The sequence below is a fragment of the Drosophila montana genome, unplaced genomic scaffold (assembly GCF_035044405.1).
Source record: "Drosophila montana isolate Dmon_TW-CO22-7 unplaced genomic scaffold, ASM3504440v1 contig_3639_1, whole genome shotgun sequence".
NCBI classification, from domain to species: domain Eukaryota; kingdom Metazoa; phylum Arthropoda; class Insecta; order Diptera; family Drosophilidae; genus Drosophila; species Drosophila montana.
Window position 1 is genome coordinate 15,183 of NW_026998523.1, and position 16,311 is coordinate 31,493.

The 16,311-nt window shown below is 39.4% G+C and overlaps 3 protein-coding genes across 5 annotated transcripts; 2 read left to right on the forward strand and 1 right to left on the reverse strand.

Annotated features, from left to right (window-relative positions):
* Positions 1–10,210: 10,210 nt before the first annotated feature.
* Positions 10,211–11,314, forward strand: LOC135435585 (uncharacterized). 2 transcript variants are annotated; one of them, XM_064692718.1, is made up of 3 exons: positions 10,211–10,404; positions 10,457–10,681; positions 10,747–11,314. In XM_064692718.1, the coding sequence occupies exons 1-3, from the start codon at positions 10,325–10,327 to the stop codon at positions 11,252–11,254; spliced, it is 813 nt and encodes a 270-aa protein (XP_064548788.1). In that variant the 5' UTR covers positions 10,211–10,324; the 3' UTR covers positions 11,255–11,314. The 2 variants fall into 2 exon arrangements, with proteins under 2 accessions (XP_064548788.1, XP_064548789.1); XM_064692719.1 differs by having other exon boundaries at positions 10,274–10,416; positions 10,477–10,681.
* An 850-nt stretch (positions 11,315–12,164) lies between these two features.
* Daao2 (D-amino acid oxidase 2) lies at positions 12,165–13,542 on the reverse strand. Its single transcript, XM_064692704.1, has 4 exons — positions 13,308–13,542; positions 13,036–13,248; positions 12,680–12,976; positions 12,165–12,609 (listed from the first exon to the last, which is right to left on the reverse strand). The coding sequence occupies exons 1-4, from the start codon at positions 13,508–13,510 to the stop codon at positions 12,297–12,299; spliced, it is 1,026 nt and encodes a 341-aa protein (XP_064548774.1). The 5' UTR covers positions 13,511–13,542; the 3' UTR covers positions 12,165–12,296.
* Positions 13,543–13,798: 256 nt separating this feature from the next.
* LOC135435576 (male-specific sperm protein Mst84Da) lies at positions 13,799–15,025 on the forward strand. Of its 2 annotated transcripts, XR_010437387.1 has the most exons (3): positions 13,799–13,958; positions 14,293–14,512; positions 14,572–15,025. XR_010437387.1 is itself a non-coding variant. In XM_064692709.1 (2 exons), the coding sequence occupies exons 1-2, from the start codon at positions 13,910–13,912 to the stop codon at positions 14,580–14,582; spliced, it is 234 nt and encodes a 77-aa protein (XP_064548779.1). In that variant the 5' UTR covers positions 13,805–13,909; the 3' UTR covers positions 14,583–15,025. The 2 variants fall into 2 exon arrangements, 1 of the variants encoding a protein (XP_064548779.1); XM_064692709.1 differs by lacking the exon at positions 14,293–14,512 and having other exon boundaries at positions 13,805–14,132.
* Positions 15,026–16,311: the final 1,286 nt, after the last annotated feature.

Genomic DNA, 16,311 nt, shown 5'->3' on the forward strand with positions numbered 1-16,311 from the left:
AAGGTTGACCTTAGAAACGAATCGGTTTTCGGTCAACCACTTTTTTTGACCCATCGATTTTTAGAATGTTTGGATGCAGATTGATAGTAGGGATCCCTACGAATTCAAAAAGGTATAACTTTTCAAAATCGGACAGCATTTACCCGAGATATTCAATAAAAATCATCAAAAAAGTTTCGATTTTCGAACCGACCCCGAATTTGAGAAAAAACGTGATGTAACCCCTTGTGATTTTGATGATTTTGGTCAAAAATTAGATTTTTATTTTTTTGATGCCAATCGATAGTACTGATCCTTACGAGTCGAAAATGATATAAAATTCCCAAATCGAACACTATTTGGCCGAGATATTACCAAAAAAATCCTCAAAAAAGGTTGACTTTACAAACGAATCGGTATTTGGTCAACCACTTTTTTTGACCCATCGATTTTTAAAATGTTTGAATGCAGATTGATAGTAGGGATCCCTACAAATTCAAAGAGGTATAACTTTTCAAAATCGGACAGCATTTACCCGAGATATTCAATAAAAATCATCAAAAAAGTTTCGATTTTCGACCCGACCACGAATTTGAGAAAAACGTGATGTAACCCCTTGCCATTTTGATGATTTTGGTCAAAAATTAGATTTTTATTTTTTTGATGCCAATCGATAGTACTGATCCTTACGAGTCGAAAATGGTATAAAATTCCCAAATCGAACACTATTTGGCCGAGATATATAAAAAAATCATCAAAAAAGGTTGACTTTAGAAACGAATCGGTTTTTGGTCAACCACTTTTTTTGACCCATCGATTTTTAAAATGTTTGAATGCAGATTGATAGTAAGGATCCCTACGAATTCAAAAAGGTATAACATTTCAAAATCGGAAAGTTTCGATTTTCGAGCCGACCCCGAATTTGAGAAAAAACGTGATGCCATTTTGACGATTTGGGTGAAAATTTAGATTTTTATTTTTTTGATGCCAATCGATAGTACTGATCCTTACGAATCCAAATTGTATAAGATTCCAAATTCAGACATTATTTGGCCGAAATATTCAAGAAAACCATCAAGAAAGGTTGACTTTACAAATGAATCGGTTTTTGGTCCACAACTTTTTTTAACCAATCGATTTTTAATTTATTTGAATGCAACTTGATAGTAGTAGGACGATTTTTACTCGGATCGATTACTTGGAAACGGGGCAACTTATCGATTATCGTACGGCGTGGACACTAAGGAGGACCTACATTCCAAATTTCAAGTCTTTAGCTCTTATAGACTCTGAGATCATACTAACGGATAGACATATATGGCTAGATCGACTTGGCTATTGATGGTGATCAAGAATATATACACTTTATGGTGTCGGATATGCTTCCTTCTGCCTGTTACATACATTTGCAGCCTTTTACCCATTTTTGTTGGGTTGATGGTATTCAAATAATAATAATAACAATAATCATAATAAATTCCCAATCGAGAATGAAATTGATTTTTCAAAGAGTGAAACTTACAAAAAACGGGTTTCAATTGTTCAACCTACTGTAAAATGGAATATCCCTTAAATTCCACGAAATCGTCGCGTTTTTGTCAGCAGAGCCAACGATAAGCAATAAGCTTTTTATTGCCCATCAGAGGAATATTTTATTGTTCATCGATGGAGCAGCCGGCAGCCAAAAAGTTGAGTGTCGAATGTCAAATGCGCAGCAGCTAAAAAGATACAGATACAGATACATATACAAGTACGGATACAGATGCAGAGCAAAAGCTGCTAGCTGAGGCGAACAGGCCGAGGTACTGCGGCTTTTGGCTTAACGGCCAGACAATTCGCTTTAGCCACGGAGCCGTTCCCCGGAGGCATTCGAGAGCGACATAATGAATTACCTTTATTGACAAGTTAATGTTTATAGGTGTGCGCCGTGCGGCTGCGGCGGCAGCTGCCACAGGTAGCTGCTGCCGCAGCTAAGCGCCGTTAATGGCAAGTGGATAGGCTGTTGATGTTCCACTTGCCAGTCCCCGAACAATTTTCGCAGCGAGTCTCGAATTATTCAGTGAGCGGCTAACACGAATAAAATGAGATGCGCCACATTCGACTCCAATTGAAATCAACCGCTCAACGATCCTTCTGCATTATTAATGTCCTGTGGCAATCAATTGCCGTTGACATTGCTCGTCGAAGGGGGCGTGTCCCCTGCTCATCTCCTGCAACAATTTTGGAGGACAGCACACGCGATGCCGTTAACTGTTGTAAAGCATGTTCTTGGCGCTTCTTTTGGCGTTTTGATTAATTGAAAATGAGCTTCTAATTAACTGCCAAGTGCCTGGAATTGACGTCATGCCAGTCACTCAAATTGACTCTAGCTGGTTGTGTTAGTCGCATAGATATCCTTTAAGCGGGACTGGCGGTATCCCTCTCGTATCTACCTACTCCAAAAAAGTGTTCCACTACCAAGTTAATTAAATACAAGTCCAAAAAGATATAGCATCTAGAAATCAATAATTAGCAGAGCAGGATATATAGATTTGCCAATAATATCTTAAATTTTTGATTTCAGAATCGAGTTTATAAAGGTATATTCATCGAATTCCATTTTTATCAAGTGTCTTCAAACTTTATAATTTGTTTATATTTTTATATGCTAATTGATTCCAGAGATCAATGAGTTGATCGTTTCCCAAATCAAATTAATATTTTATTAAAATCGGAGCATTTTATCAGAAACGAACTATCCATCAAAAACTGAGTTGCATAAGAAAAACTTTACTCAAATCTATTGTAAATCTGCTATATGTCTACACGAATATAAATGTGCTTTCGGCTTTAATAGACTGACGAAACTTTAAATAACTTTATTTCGCTTAAATCTAGTCGGCTCTTAAATAAATAATATTGAATCAGAGTTGGACCGTGCCTAATCGAGCTATTTACCAAATATTGATTTGCTGTTCATAAAACTATATGGTTAATCTGCTAAATATCTGGAAAATAACTGTGCTTTCTAGCTTAAACCGACTGATGAAACTTTAAATAATTGTAACCAGCTTAAATCAAGTCGGATATTAAAATTATAATATTTTATCAGAATTGGACTAGTATATCAGGTAGCTCCCAATTGAGGTATCCATTTGAAATATCCAATTGAGTTGTTGTTTGATATAATCGTCACATATGGTAAATATATCGTAAGTCTGCAATATTTCTGCTGGAATATAACTGTGCTTCCCAGCTTTAACAGACTGACGAACAGTCCAAGCTTAATAAATATAAATATAAATATAATTCTATTTAACAATATATTTAGTCGAATGTGAACTTTTGTCTGTTATAGATGCATCTTCACAACTTCCGATAGTCCTCTTCAACCATTTTATGAGTACAGGGTATAAGCAAAACGTATTGGGCGACGACACAGACACACCCAGGGCGCAAGTTTCGAGTATTCCCTTATAAATAGATACAAGTGCGGCTACGTGTAGGACGGAGTTGCCGAGTATTCGAGTTAAAGGCAATTGAAGCGTTAAACTGAACGCTTTTCAACTTATTTTTGTGGTGGGGCAATCGTCGGAATTTGTGGCTGGAAATTACAAAACGACAGCTCGAGGCATTTTCTTGAGACTTTACGAAGTTTACATCAAAGACGCTGGCAACCTTAGGGTTGGGGCTCCGACCAAATGCAATGTGGGTGTGGCCTCAAGCTGGGCGGAGCCAGCCGCCGTGTGCAGCAGCAGATTGTGGCCGTATCTAGATACATATATATACATATATAGAGTTACCTGTGTCTGGTTGTTGGCAGCGTATTTACCTATATATATTTATATGTATATCAACACAGCACAAAGCGCATTTAATTAATTAACCCTTTGCGTGCTCAGCGGTTACGCTTCGTGTGCTCCATGTTCAGTTGAGCACAGCTCAAGCGCCTGTTTGTGCAGCGTGAACAAAACATTTTGCATACTTTTAGGCAAAGCAGCGCGGGCTAATCAAGTGCGTGTGTGTGTGTGTGTGTGTAGGGAAAGGATTCGCCGTGTTGTCCTGTCCTGGGCGCGGCGCTGTCTTGGCGCTAGCTGGGCGCGGTCCTTGCCATGGCAAATGCGCCAAATCACGTTCCCTCCACAAATATTGAGGTATTCTGCTTTGGCGCGTGCCTGTCCTTCCGGCCCGGCTGTCCTCGCCTGGCCACGCACAAATTAGCATGTCCACTCATAATTGTCCTTTCGTGAAGAGATGACCCGCTGAGATAACTGTCCATAGTTGTAACTGATTTGCGCTTCTTTGGCTCAGCGCCTTTTTTTCCCTTCGAGTATTTGATTTGCCATTTCATTTTTATTCGACTATCGCGTGTCACTAATGAGCGGAACTGTTTTTGCTCATTTCTATTATCCAGCTATGCATCTAGACAACTATTGATTCTACGTCAAGTCAAAATGTCAAAGGCTGAAATGGTCTTTTAAATATTCTGATAATAAGCACGTTATTGTTGATAGAAGATTTTTAATTAATTTTCATATGCCTCTTCGTTTAGTTGAACTCAGCTTAAATTACCAGCTGGAGAAAGGGCCCTCCAATATTTCCCCTTCCCAGACAGATGTTTAAATAATCATCTACCACTAGCAAAACTTAAATTATTATTGTATTTCATAACCAAAGAACTAGATATTAAATATATGAATCAGAATATAATTATAGATTATATGATTTCAATTTTGGAAAATGAAAAATGAAAAATATAAAAATTTAATATAATATGGTATATTAAATATCCCCGATTTAAGAATCAAGGATTCAAAAAGCTTTTGAATAAAACCGATTTGAACTAGGAATTTTAACTTCTTATCAGTTTAACCGAACATTAAACAAGACAAATTTGAATAAGGAAGAGCAGAACCAAGCCCCTAACCAAAACCTGAACCAAAACCTAAGCCGAACCACATTAAAGAAAAGATTAATCATAGTTAAAAAGATAGCTTCAGTACTCCTAATATGAAAAATGAACTTATTTCAATTATAAATATATCAATAAAATTTGATTTTAACTTATGACCATTTAAATTAGTTAATGGAAAATTGTAAGAAATGAGTCGAATCAAGTTTCGAACTAAAACTTGGGTACAAAAATGTGGAAAAGCAGGTTCACGCACCCAACTTAAAGGCAAGGTGTGGGTTTGAACCGTGAGCCAAACTACCGTAAACGATTGTTTGATTTGCAGCCTAGATAAGAATACGATTAGTTGTCTGTCTATATATCAGATAACATGCCACTCTTTATTTGCTTTTATTCTAGAACTCAACTTTCAATAGCTTCATACTTTTATACTAAACTGAGCGCTACCCAAATTTCAAGCCACACAAGAATTCTATTTTCCTTGGACCTTCTTCATATTGAAAGCGTACGACTGTGACGTGCGTGGCCCAGGAATTGCGCACATTGGCTGAGTAGAGCTCAACAGTATGTGAGTGGGGCAGAGTTGATGCTTATCTTCGAGGGTTTCACATTGTTGGTATATCATTTTCCTTTATTAGCCTGGCATGTATCATTTTCCTATAATTGCCTGGGCTCGCCGCAATAACGGCAAACGTGAATGTGCATTAAAAAATGCAAATGACATATATACGAGAATCCTTGGGCGGAATGGCATAATTAAGTGGGTATACAAGCGATAACAATCAAATGAAATAGGTGTAAATTTAATTTGTCTAATGTCTCAATTTGAATAAATACCCCAAAACAAATACACTGCAAAGGTATGTTAATAATAATGGATAAATCGCACCCATGTCCATGGCGGAGATCCACCCTCGCCCGGATACGCATCAAAATTCGAAAATTGAAACACGTCTTACACACCTCACGCAGAGACCTGGCCCCCGACGGGGCAGAGAGCCTGCGCAAAGTCGGATTTTAAAATTCAAAGCACTTCGGGTGTCATTTACAGGGCAACACACACACACACACACAACCAATTGGCAACTGGAACTTGGGATAACTGAATTTGGGGCAATGTCAAAGCAAACGCCATTCTTAACGCATTCTTAAATGTTTTCTCCTGACTAGCTGGCTGACGCCTGATGCACAGACCATGCCATATCAGCCCGTCAATTGGATATTTAAATACAAGCGACACTTTTAATGGCAAAGTGTCAACCCGGGTGAGGGGCGGGGCGGGGCGGGGCTGGGCTGGATGCCGTGCGGGCATGTCTATTCCGAACACGTATCGGTCTTGTCTCGTGCCTGCTGATAAATTGAATATTGTAAAGAAATAATTTAATTTTGACATTTGCCTTTGGTCACGTGAGACTTTTCAAGGAATTCAATCAATTTGAACTTTCTGCTGTACCAATTCTTATAGCTATCATTCAATCCGATTGTAACTTGACCAAAAGTTCTAGAATGTCAAAATAATCTAGATAAATATTAGCACAAAAAAACTTGAAATATGAGCTCTTGTTAAAGTTTTGAGCTCTATTAAGGTTTGAATGTATGTTTCTTTATACCCGATTTTAGACATTGAATTCTTTTACTAAAAATAACATGAGACTTACGTGGAAGAAATAGTTTTAGATTTATTTACCAAAAAATAATAGTTAATTTGATTGTAAATATACTTTTTATAAACTAAATATTAAAATATTTGAGCTGGTTCAAGGTCCGGATTTAAATTTATTAAAATTAAAAAGGACAAACAATTTTGTTTATAGATGTATTTCTCCGGTATATAAATTCTGAGAAATATATGAAATCAAGTAAGAATAATGTTTGTGTAATTAATTAATTAATTAATTTGTGTAAATTAATTTCTAGGTTGTGAGAGGAAAGTTCCAAATATAAATTTCAATCAAATTATTCAACATTTTCCACATATGCATATTAGTTTTTCTACTTTACTTAATTTATTTTTCCCCCATTTTCTGTCTATAGTACAAGTATCTCTAAATAATCAGTTGTTGTTAAAATAGAATAAAACCTCCGGTTTTTATATTCAGAAAAATCAAGCAATTTCCTCCAAGTACGGTTGAAATGTTCAAAATTCATAAGCAAACTCAATGGAATTCAGCGAATTATATCATGTAACGGATTAGAAACTCGTGCGTCAGAGTTTATGATGTGGCATAAAAACGTCTCATTTGGGAATCGTTTAATCCGCCAAATTGTTTACACGCGCAACATTCCACCTGCCCTTGCCACAGTCATCGTCCCAAATCCGGGGCTAACCCAACCCTAACCCAATCCGAGCCCAAGCAGCCCACACTTGTGTTTAAAACAATCGCAAATTTTTGAATTCATTCGAAAATCGTTTAACGGTCGTTGGCTGTTTTTCAGTGACACCTGCGCATTCCCAATGCCAGCCAAAAGATGGCATAACTACCCCCAAACCACGCCCCCTACCCCCCGTCCGCCTGTTTTACGCCCATGACTTGCAGCCGCGTCGCTCGTCGTGGTTTTATTTAAAATCGAAAACGCGGAAATACAAAACGCGCAATGAAATGCAAAACGGAAACGTTTCTTGATTGTAAATGGCTGTGCCACATGCAGCCTGTCTGGCTGGACCCGAGCTGGAATGCGTCTGTGGACGTGGAAATTGATGCACTTGCCGCCAGCCGCAAGGTGTATGCAGCTGTCTGTCGGTCTCTCTCTCTCTGTGTGTGTGTGTGTGTGTGTGTGTCGCGTGGTAAACAAATAAACAAAGGGTTCAACAAAAGCAGCCGAACAAAGTAATTCAAAACAAGCGCGTTATTGAAATGTTTGAGCGAAACGCCAAAGGATCTCGATTTACCTCCATTCATCCCGCTCATCCGCCATTTGCAGCCCTTGTTATCCTTTGCAGCACAAGGAACCGCATTGTTTGTTTATTTACTCCTAAATGCCGAATAATCCGCGAATTAAAGTGCTTTTGAGATACTTGAAAGGGTGGGCAATACATTCGTATAGTATACTTCTTAATACAGGGTTTCTGCGATGGTTTATCTGGGAGAAAATACAGCTTTATGCTTTAACTTTAAGTTTTTTTATAATTAGACGGTAAGCATAGTTAATTGATATTTGGTCTTTCTAAATCAACGAGAGTCTTAAATTTGAGACCCTAAATATGGGATCCCAGTTGATACTCTTTACTTAATTTTAAATTAATTACATTTAATGCTCTATGTCCCTTAAAAGAAATTTAAATTATAATTTGTGAAGTATTTGAAGCTATAAGAATATCGTCTCTGTGATAATATTAGAAAGATTTCTATTCTGATTAAGTTTCAAGTTTTTAATTTTGCTATTCTAATGTTGACACTCGTCTTGTCGACCATTAATAAATCAATAAAAAAAACAAATAAATAAATAAATATAAAATAGCTAAGTTAATAAAGCCCCTTATCATTTATCTATAAACATTTTGGAAACAATTTTGATTTATTTTATACTATTTGCGCAGAGGCTGAGAAGGTTTTCAGACTCTCGCCTATATAGATATTTGTTAAAGAACCAAGAAGTATTATAGCATACTCTTAGGCTGAATTTGGAAAACTGTTAAGCAATTATACGATACCAATAATTAATGCACTTAATACATACTTTCAAAATTAATGTTATCAGCAGCCAAAGAATCTTCGACTTCCTCCTGATTCCCAAATGAAATGCGTATAGAAAAACCTGCCCTGATAATGAAACCTTTCTCAGCAAATTGAATCTATATATTAGATGGCGATTTGATTATTAATTTCTATTTAATATTTATTGTGAAGAATGAAAATTTAGTGAAGTTTCCCAAATAGAATAAACATAATAGATTCTACCTAAATACTTATATATTCCTCCGATCTGCTTTTAACTCAATTTCAAAGCTGTACATGAAAAATAAAAGCAGGCGTAAAATTGATTTAAAATCTTATGGAAAATACTTTGCCCGCTTAATGTTTCATAACTCCGCCTGTAAAAAATTACCTATCGAAATTCCCGGGAAATATTCCGCAATTTAAAAGCCGCTTTGGTTGTTAGCATTCTTAATGCTAGTCTAACATTTATGGGTCCCATTGCAGTGTGCCCCAAATACACATTTCATGTGTTAATCGCGCTTATAAAAACAAATTAAACTTCAATTTCGGGCGCCGACTCGTTGGGAGCGTATCGTGTGGTTGTCTGGTGGCTTGTGCCACTCGGAGCCGGAGCAGGATGGGCGGCCAGGCTATGGCAGACAACTCCTTGAGTCCCATTCGCTTGGTCCTAGATCTTCAGTTTCGCTGGGGTTGGAGCTGGTTGGCGGTAGGCGGGGGGTAGGGGGAGCAGATGTTAAGCAACTTCCGCTTCGGTTAAATGAAGTTAGCTTGTTGCGACTTATGCAAAAGTTTTCAATTGCCGTTTATTATTGTTGTTTTCTTTTATTTTTATTGCTGCTGCTCCTCGCGCCTCGCGCTTGCTGGCAGCCAACACGCCAGCTCAAGTGAAATGCAAATTTATTCAAAATGTTGAACGGCAAAAGTTGCCCACCGCTGTCAGAAAGTTGTCTGGATTAAGGTCTATGGCGATAATTAAATACCATTTTTCGCATTTATATTTGCATCCCGTTGAATAATTGCCTTCATTGCGCAACTAATTCGTTTTATATTTAAGTCAAATTCATAGAAAAGTTGAAAGCTAAAATTAAAGACAACCTCTGTGTATTTTAAATGAATATGCTACTTGGCTTAGGCTAATAGGACTTACCCGGTATAATTAGGGATCATAAATTGGGAGACATGTCTCATATATCTTATCAAAATCATCTGCAATGTGTCCATATCCGACTTTTATATAGATCTTTTGCCGATCTCAATGACTGTAAAATCTAAAGAGAAATCGGAATTATGTTCATTCTTCTTGCTAAAGAACGTTGAGAAAACTTTGTTCCCGTTGTAAATGAAATCAATTTGTAAGATATTGCCGATATACATAAAGTCGTTTGAAGTATTATGAACCGAATCCTTAAACCAAACAGTTGCCTAAAAAACAACCGAACCGAAGCGAAAACCGAGCCGAGTGTTCTTTAAAAACAGGTTGGCTTAAATTAAAAAGCTTTTGAGCGAGATCCAATACCAATTATATTTCGCTGATTTAAAATGGGCGGATAGGGCGTGGCAGATATATGGTATTCTTCTACAAGTATGTGTTATGGAGACAGCGATGTCGATTTATGTAAATTACAGGGTATACATATTTCCATCAATAATATAACAGTTCAAGCATAGTTTTTCGATAGAATGTGAACATTTTTGCTCACTGTCAATTATTTTACACCCATATATGTGATTAGTTTTGTATTTAAACGAAATTTGTTGTTTACGCTAAATTAAAAGTGATTAAGAGTTGAGTACTATGGGGGATGATCGACCATTGCAATACAATATCAAGTGGGATGTGTGGGAGGGCAAGCCCATAACAGACATTCATTTCAAGCAAGTATCCAAGCAAGTATCCAACACAGAGTCCTAACCCAATTCTATACAGGAATTACGGCATCGTTATAGAGTTTATGTGGGAGAATTCATTTCTGCAGAGCAGCGTATATGAGGGACTCGGTCTGCACGAGTTGGCGGAAATGAAGGGTATTTATACGGATTATTGTAGGCATATCTTACGGAACGAGTGCTCCGTGATGATGATGAACGAGAGTGAGACCCAGATTGAGGCCGTGGCCCTGCTTGAGTGGATGACTGACGCTTGGCATTCCTGGTAAAAAGAGAAAGACTGAAATATTAGCCCAATTAATAGACAAAACTAATCGAATCCCTTTGTAGGGTGTTTCTGCCCTCATATGTTGCGAAGGGTCTCTTCCAGAAGCTGATCGATTTGAAGGAACAGCTTATGAGCGATACCAAGAGGAACCTAAACTTGGATAACTTTGATTGCCTGATGGTGCACGAAATTGGCTTCCCAAGCGAATTGTACGAGGACCAGCATTTCGCGATGTGCATCTTCGACGTGTTCGGCATGGTGGCCCAGCACATGCACATGCCTCGAGTCTGCTTCATCGCCCTGACCTGCAAGGACCAGTATATGTCTGCATTGGCCGAGTACACCGAATACGGCAGATCGATCTACTCCATTTATAAGGCTGAGGGCAATAAGCGGCCATTCGATTGCCTGCGCGACCTGGATGAAATGTACGCCCTGCTCTATGTGCTGCCTCTGGATCCGATACTGCATTATATGGAATGGCCTGGATTCGAGGCCTTCCACGAAGCTCTAAAGGCAAAAGAGCTCAAGGAGAAGGAGGAGGAGTTGATGCGACAAAATGATCTGTGAAACAAATAGATATACTTATGTAAATAGATTAAATCGTAAAACAATTTGTTCCCAGGTGTATTCAATTTGTTTTAGATAAGCTGTAAGACAAACGAGAGAATGTTATCCCGAATTTCATTTTACACGATCTTTTTGAAGCTTAAAGAATTTCATAATTTTGGAAATCCTTTAAATTCATATATGTATGTACATGCTTGAGGCATTAAAGCGGACATTCATGTTCTTCTATTGCAATAAAAATTGGGCTCACTTCTAACTGCATATAGAGGAAACACAATACATATACTTTTTTTTTGGCAGATGTAGAATAAAAAATAATATACAATAGAAAATTTGGAAATTTTTCAAAAGCTTTCTAGTTGTTTAGGTCTCTTGGAAGAAACTTTCCCAAACTGAAGCATAAATCTGCAATATGTAATTTAAATAATTTTAAATAAGTTTACCCTGATATTTTATCCCTGGCAATGTAATGAACGTATTTGAAATATAACTTATTAATGTAATAACTATTATTATTATTTATTTTAAAGTCAAATTTAAGCGATGCAAAGGGCTGCATTGATTTCGCACTTAGTTCGCCTAGGAACTAGTTCAATTGGAATGAAAGCAGCTTAATACATATATGTAAGTTTTATTGGTGCAGTGAGAATCTATACAGAAAATTCACATCATTTGGAAATTTCTGAAGCATTTGCAATTTGTTTAGATCTCTTGGAAGAAAAATAAATCTGCAATATTTAATGTAAATAATTTTAGATGGCCAATGTAAAGAACGCATTTGAAATATAATTATAATTGTTATTAATTTTAATTTCAAATTTAAGGGCTGCATTTCTTTCGCACTCAGTTCGCTTAGGAACCAGTTCAATTGGAATGAAAGCCGCGGCAAACGCAAAAGCGATAAGGCAAGCCTGATAAGCATTGTTTATTGTTTATATATAGAAAGATTTCTGTGTCTGTAATGCACGCTCGAGTAATTAGTATTAGCAAGAGGCACTTGATTTCTGCTGATAATACACTAACTAATCTGAAGCGGGGATCGCTACAACTTGGCGTTAAGTTTGGCGGCCAGCAACAGGCTGAGGACATCGTCGGCACAGCCCTCGCACAAGGTGACGCCGCTGCCGCCGTGTCCATAGTTGTGTATGAGCAGCTTTCGGCCGCGCCGCTCCGATTCCAGGCGCACCTGGACTCGACCCGGACGCAGGCCAACCCAGTCGAACAGGTGCTGCGTGTGAACTAGGCCTGGCATCAGCCGGCGACAACCGTCGATAATGAAACGCTTATCCGCATCGGAGACCTTGGTGCTGTAGTCCTTCTCCTGGTGGGTGCCGCCAAGCACCACGGACTCAGTGCTAGTTGGGTATGGCATATTTGAGTCGGATAGTCAGATAGTTGGGCTATATATTCAGATACATGACTCACTTGGGTATGATGTAGTTGCCGTCATCGCTTTCGTCCAGGATGGCGGCGAACACCCAGTTGGCCTTGATGCGGCTCACCTGGCCACGCACGGCGTACATGTTGGCATCGTTGAGCAGCTGCCTGGAGCCCAGGCCTGTGCAGTTGACAATCACGTCGTATGGCGAGTCTCTGACAAAGCTCTCCAGATCTGTGACCTTCTGCTGCTCAACTCGTCCACCCTTGCGCACAAAGCGTTTCATCAGGTAGGGCAGCAGCTTAAGCGGCTCCGAGGTGTACGTAACAAAGGAGAGGCCCGAGCTGGAAGACACTAAACATGTTAAGTATTGGAAAGCCTGTAGATAAAAGCGCTCACTTACGTAAATTTGACGTCTCTGTTTTTATTATAAACAGCCAGTTGATCGGGCGTGAGATCCACTGCACCGTAGACAATGTCGCGCCAGAAATCCTCCACGCTGACGTTGGGATCCGTGCTCAGGCGGATGCAGGGCAGCAGGCAGACGCCCGCCTCGCCCGCATCCTCACTCAGCCATATCTTTTCCAGAAAGTTGTGCATGCTCTTGGACCATTGGCTATTGGAACAACTTGATCTTTAATGGATACAAAGATGAACTTCTGTTATGACACCTACTAGATCTTGGACTGTTCTGTGCCGCCCAGCAAGAAGGGCCCCCATAGTCCGGCCGATCCATCGCCCGTCGTATTGGGCGTAAACTCTTCCGATATTATGCTAACCTGCACATTGAGCTTATTTTCTTCTTGATAATACTCCAAGATTTTGAGTGCACTCGCAACACCGTTCACACCCGCCCCGATAACAGCTACTTTCATCATGATTCCGTCCGCGATCAACAGCCAAACTAAACTGAGTACGGGTGTGCATCGGAGGGACTCTAATCAGCTTCATATTCGCACTCACAATAATCAATTGATAAGCGACACGAACTTTAATAATTAGCTCACACTTCTTCGACCCTGAAAATAATAATTATCCATTTATATTATTAATTTTATATTTAATTAAAAAAATACTTTTTTATTTATTTATTTGGGCCTTAAAAATTATGAAGTATGCTATGAATTCTAACTCATGCCGACCTTCAACGCAGCTGTGAGGCATCCGAGAAACAATCATTAGCTCTCTATTTTTCGATCCTTTCGCTTCGACTAGCTTCTAAATTTGTATTAAATTTATATTTTCCTTAATCTCGATCTAAGCCAAGCTTCTCAAAGATGTGCGGAGGCGGTTGTGGTCCATGCGGAGGCTGTGGTCCCTGCGGAGGTTGTGGTCCATGTAATCATTGGCCTTGCTGTGGCCCGCACAGTCCGCCATGCGGTGCTCCCTCGCCTATTCCCTGTTCACCTGCGCCAGGCGTCTGCTGTCCGCCCCTGCCCGAGGGTGGCATACCCGACCCACGGGTCTGGAATTGTTGGAATACACCGCCAACCTATCCATGTAAGTTGGCGCCCGTCCGATTTTCGATAGCTACCTAGACCTGGATTAGTCCGCGGTTGTCCGTTCCCTCGTTCGTCTGCCGCATCAGCCTGAGACTGCGCGTGCCACAGCATGGTTCAAATAAAATGTTCCAGTTAGATTCTAATTAGTTCCCTTGAAGGCTGCTACGTTTGTCCCACGCGCTACTTGAGAAGGAAAGACAATGCACCCTGTGTTTGGTGCGCACCATGCAAGGCTCACTGCTACAACACTCCACCGAAATGTTGTTGCTAGCGAGTCTCGCATAATGCGCCGACAGGGACTCATTCTATAAGGAAAATAACATTCATAGTATACGCCAAAAAACCAGCTACCCAATCCTAATCCTAATGTCAAATTCTGTAAGTAACTGTTGTAGCTATTCGTATTTTGATCTGTGCTTATTTGTTGCCTTTTCCAGGTGGATTTTGATGGACCAGCTCGTGAAGAAAGCATTGGAATAGATAATTCGATGTTTAAGAAACTGGATGGGGTCGGGTCAAGTCGGTGAATGGCTGTTACTGTGAACACATTGGAAAGAACAAATTTGGAAGCCAAGTTGAATCAAGAAAGATAAAAATTATGGCACTGCGAAGATCTGCTGCTTGAACAGGAGTGTAAACTTTTCGAAGAAGGTTCTGTATTTGTACAGTCAATTGTGGCGCTTCGAAATATTGCAATGCCATTTAAAATGGTATATACTTAAGCCAGGCTTCTATCCTTCGCGACTCGAGGCGCTTTTAAAGGAGTTGGCACAAATTGAGCGAATGCGACCTGAACAGGAAACGAATCGGAACTCTTCTTTGAATTTTAACAATTATTAAAATCGAAATTTTCAGTTATACCCCTTTGTTTAAAATATATTTTGGAATCTATTTATTGCATTTCATTTTAAGGGGGCAAATGGGTGAAGTCTAGACTAATATAGTAAATAAGGTACTCGACTTGGAAATACCCTGGGCTGTGCTTGACGTGGGCTAATTGCATTCTTAATCAACATTGTAAATGGATAAATAAATGGAAATATTGACATTAATATGGCATCAAAATTTGTGTTCTTCTGGGGAGGTGTCGAAGGGGAATTATTTTAATTAGTAGACGACGTTTCAAGCCAAAAGGATACTAAGGGAGTGCGGGAATGGAATATTCCAAATTTTTCTGGTGCTAGTTACCGAGATAGACACGTTTTTACAGAAAGAAGCCTCTAGAGCGAATCTGGCTGTCATCCTCAATAGATACATTCGCAGCCATCATACCCTTTACATACAATTTAGAAAAAGAAATGTTACGAGATTGAATCAAGGGACACCTAAAGATACTCCCTGCATCCAATTTGTGCAGGCTGATTAAAGATATGGTATTAAAGAAACAGAATTGAAAAAGTGTAAAGGCCAGCGGAAGACAATCTCGAGGCAAGAGTTTGGGGTGAAAGAAAAGCCCGTGGCAAACTATGTCAAGGTAAATTAATTTGGTATATTTTGTGGACGAACCATGTTTATAAAAGCTAAAGGTTGACAGTCTATTTGAAAATAAGCTAAAACTAAGCATGCCTTGAAAACTTATCAAGTAGGCTATGAATTCTAGCTCAAATTGATGTTCAACTTTTTCGGAACAAGGCTGTGGAGTTTCCAGAAAATAATCATTAGTTCTCTGTCTTTCATAACTTTCGCTTCGACTGGCTTCTAAATTTTTACTACAAAATTAAAATATATTTTTTCAAGTTTATCTCTATCTAAACCAAGTATCATAAAAATGTGCGGAGGCGGTTGTGGTCCATGCGGTGGCTGTGGTCCCTGCGGAGGCTGTGGTCCATGTAATCATTGGCCATGTTGTGGCCCGCACAGTCCGCCATGTGGTGCGCCTTCACCCATCCCTTGCTCGCCTGCGCCAGGCGTCTGCTGTCCGCCTCTGCCCGAGGGTGGCATTCCCGACCCACGGGTGTGGAATTGTTGGAATACACCACCAACCTATCCATGTGAGTTCGCGCGCGTCTGTTCAAATTAACGAACGAGGCACCCTGTGTCTGCGCTGCATAATGCAAGGCTGCTTGCTACAACACCCCACCTCAGCTAATAAATAATGTGTTCCCCTTAACCTTCAGGTGGCTTTTAATTAACCAGATTAAAGCTGAAGAAAGCGGTGCAATAGATAGTTCGGTGTT

What these genes read in the sequence shown, in the direction of transcription:
- Daao2 (XM_064692704.1), bottom strand. Translation starts at nt 13,510, where the DNA reads ATGATGAAAGTAGCTGTTATCGGGGCGGGTGTGAACGGTGTTGCGAGT. An exon ending in ACAGAACAGTCCAAGATCTA is followed by an intron (nt 13,249 to 13,307) that starts GTAGGTGTCATA and finishes TTGTTCCAATAG; the next exon opens with CCAATGGTCCAAGAGCATGC. An exon ending in GGCAACTACATCATACCCAA is followed by an intron (nt 12,610 to 12,679) that starts GTGAGTCATGTA and finishes ATACCCAACTAG; the next exon opens with CACTGAGTCCGTGGTGCTTG.
- LOC135435576 (XM_064692709.1), top strand. Translation starts at nt 13,910, where the DNA reads ATGTGCGGAGGCGGTTGTGGTCCATGCGGAGGCTGTGGTCCCTGCGGA.
- LOC135435585 (XM_064692718.1), top strand. Translation starts at nt 10,325, where the DNA reads ATGGGGGATGATCGACCATTGCAATACAATATCAAGTGGGATGTGTGG. An exon ending in ATAACAGACATTCATTTCAA is followed by an intron (nt 10,405 to 10,456) that starts GCAAGTATCCAA and finishes AATTCTATACAG; the next exon opens with GAATTACGGCATCGTTATAG. An exon ending in ACTGACGCTTGGCATTCCTG is followed by an intron (nt 10,682 to 10,746) that starts GTAAAAAGAGAA and finishes ATCCCTTTGTAG; the next exon opens with GGTGTTTCTGCCCTCATATG.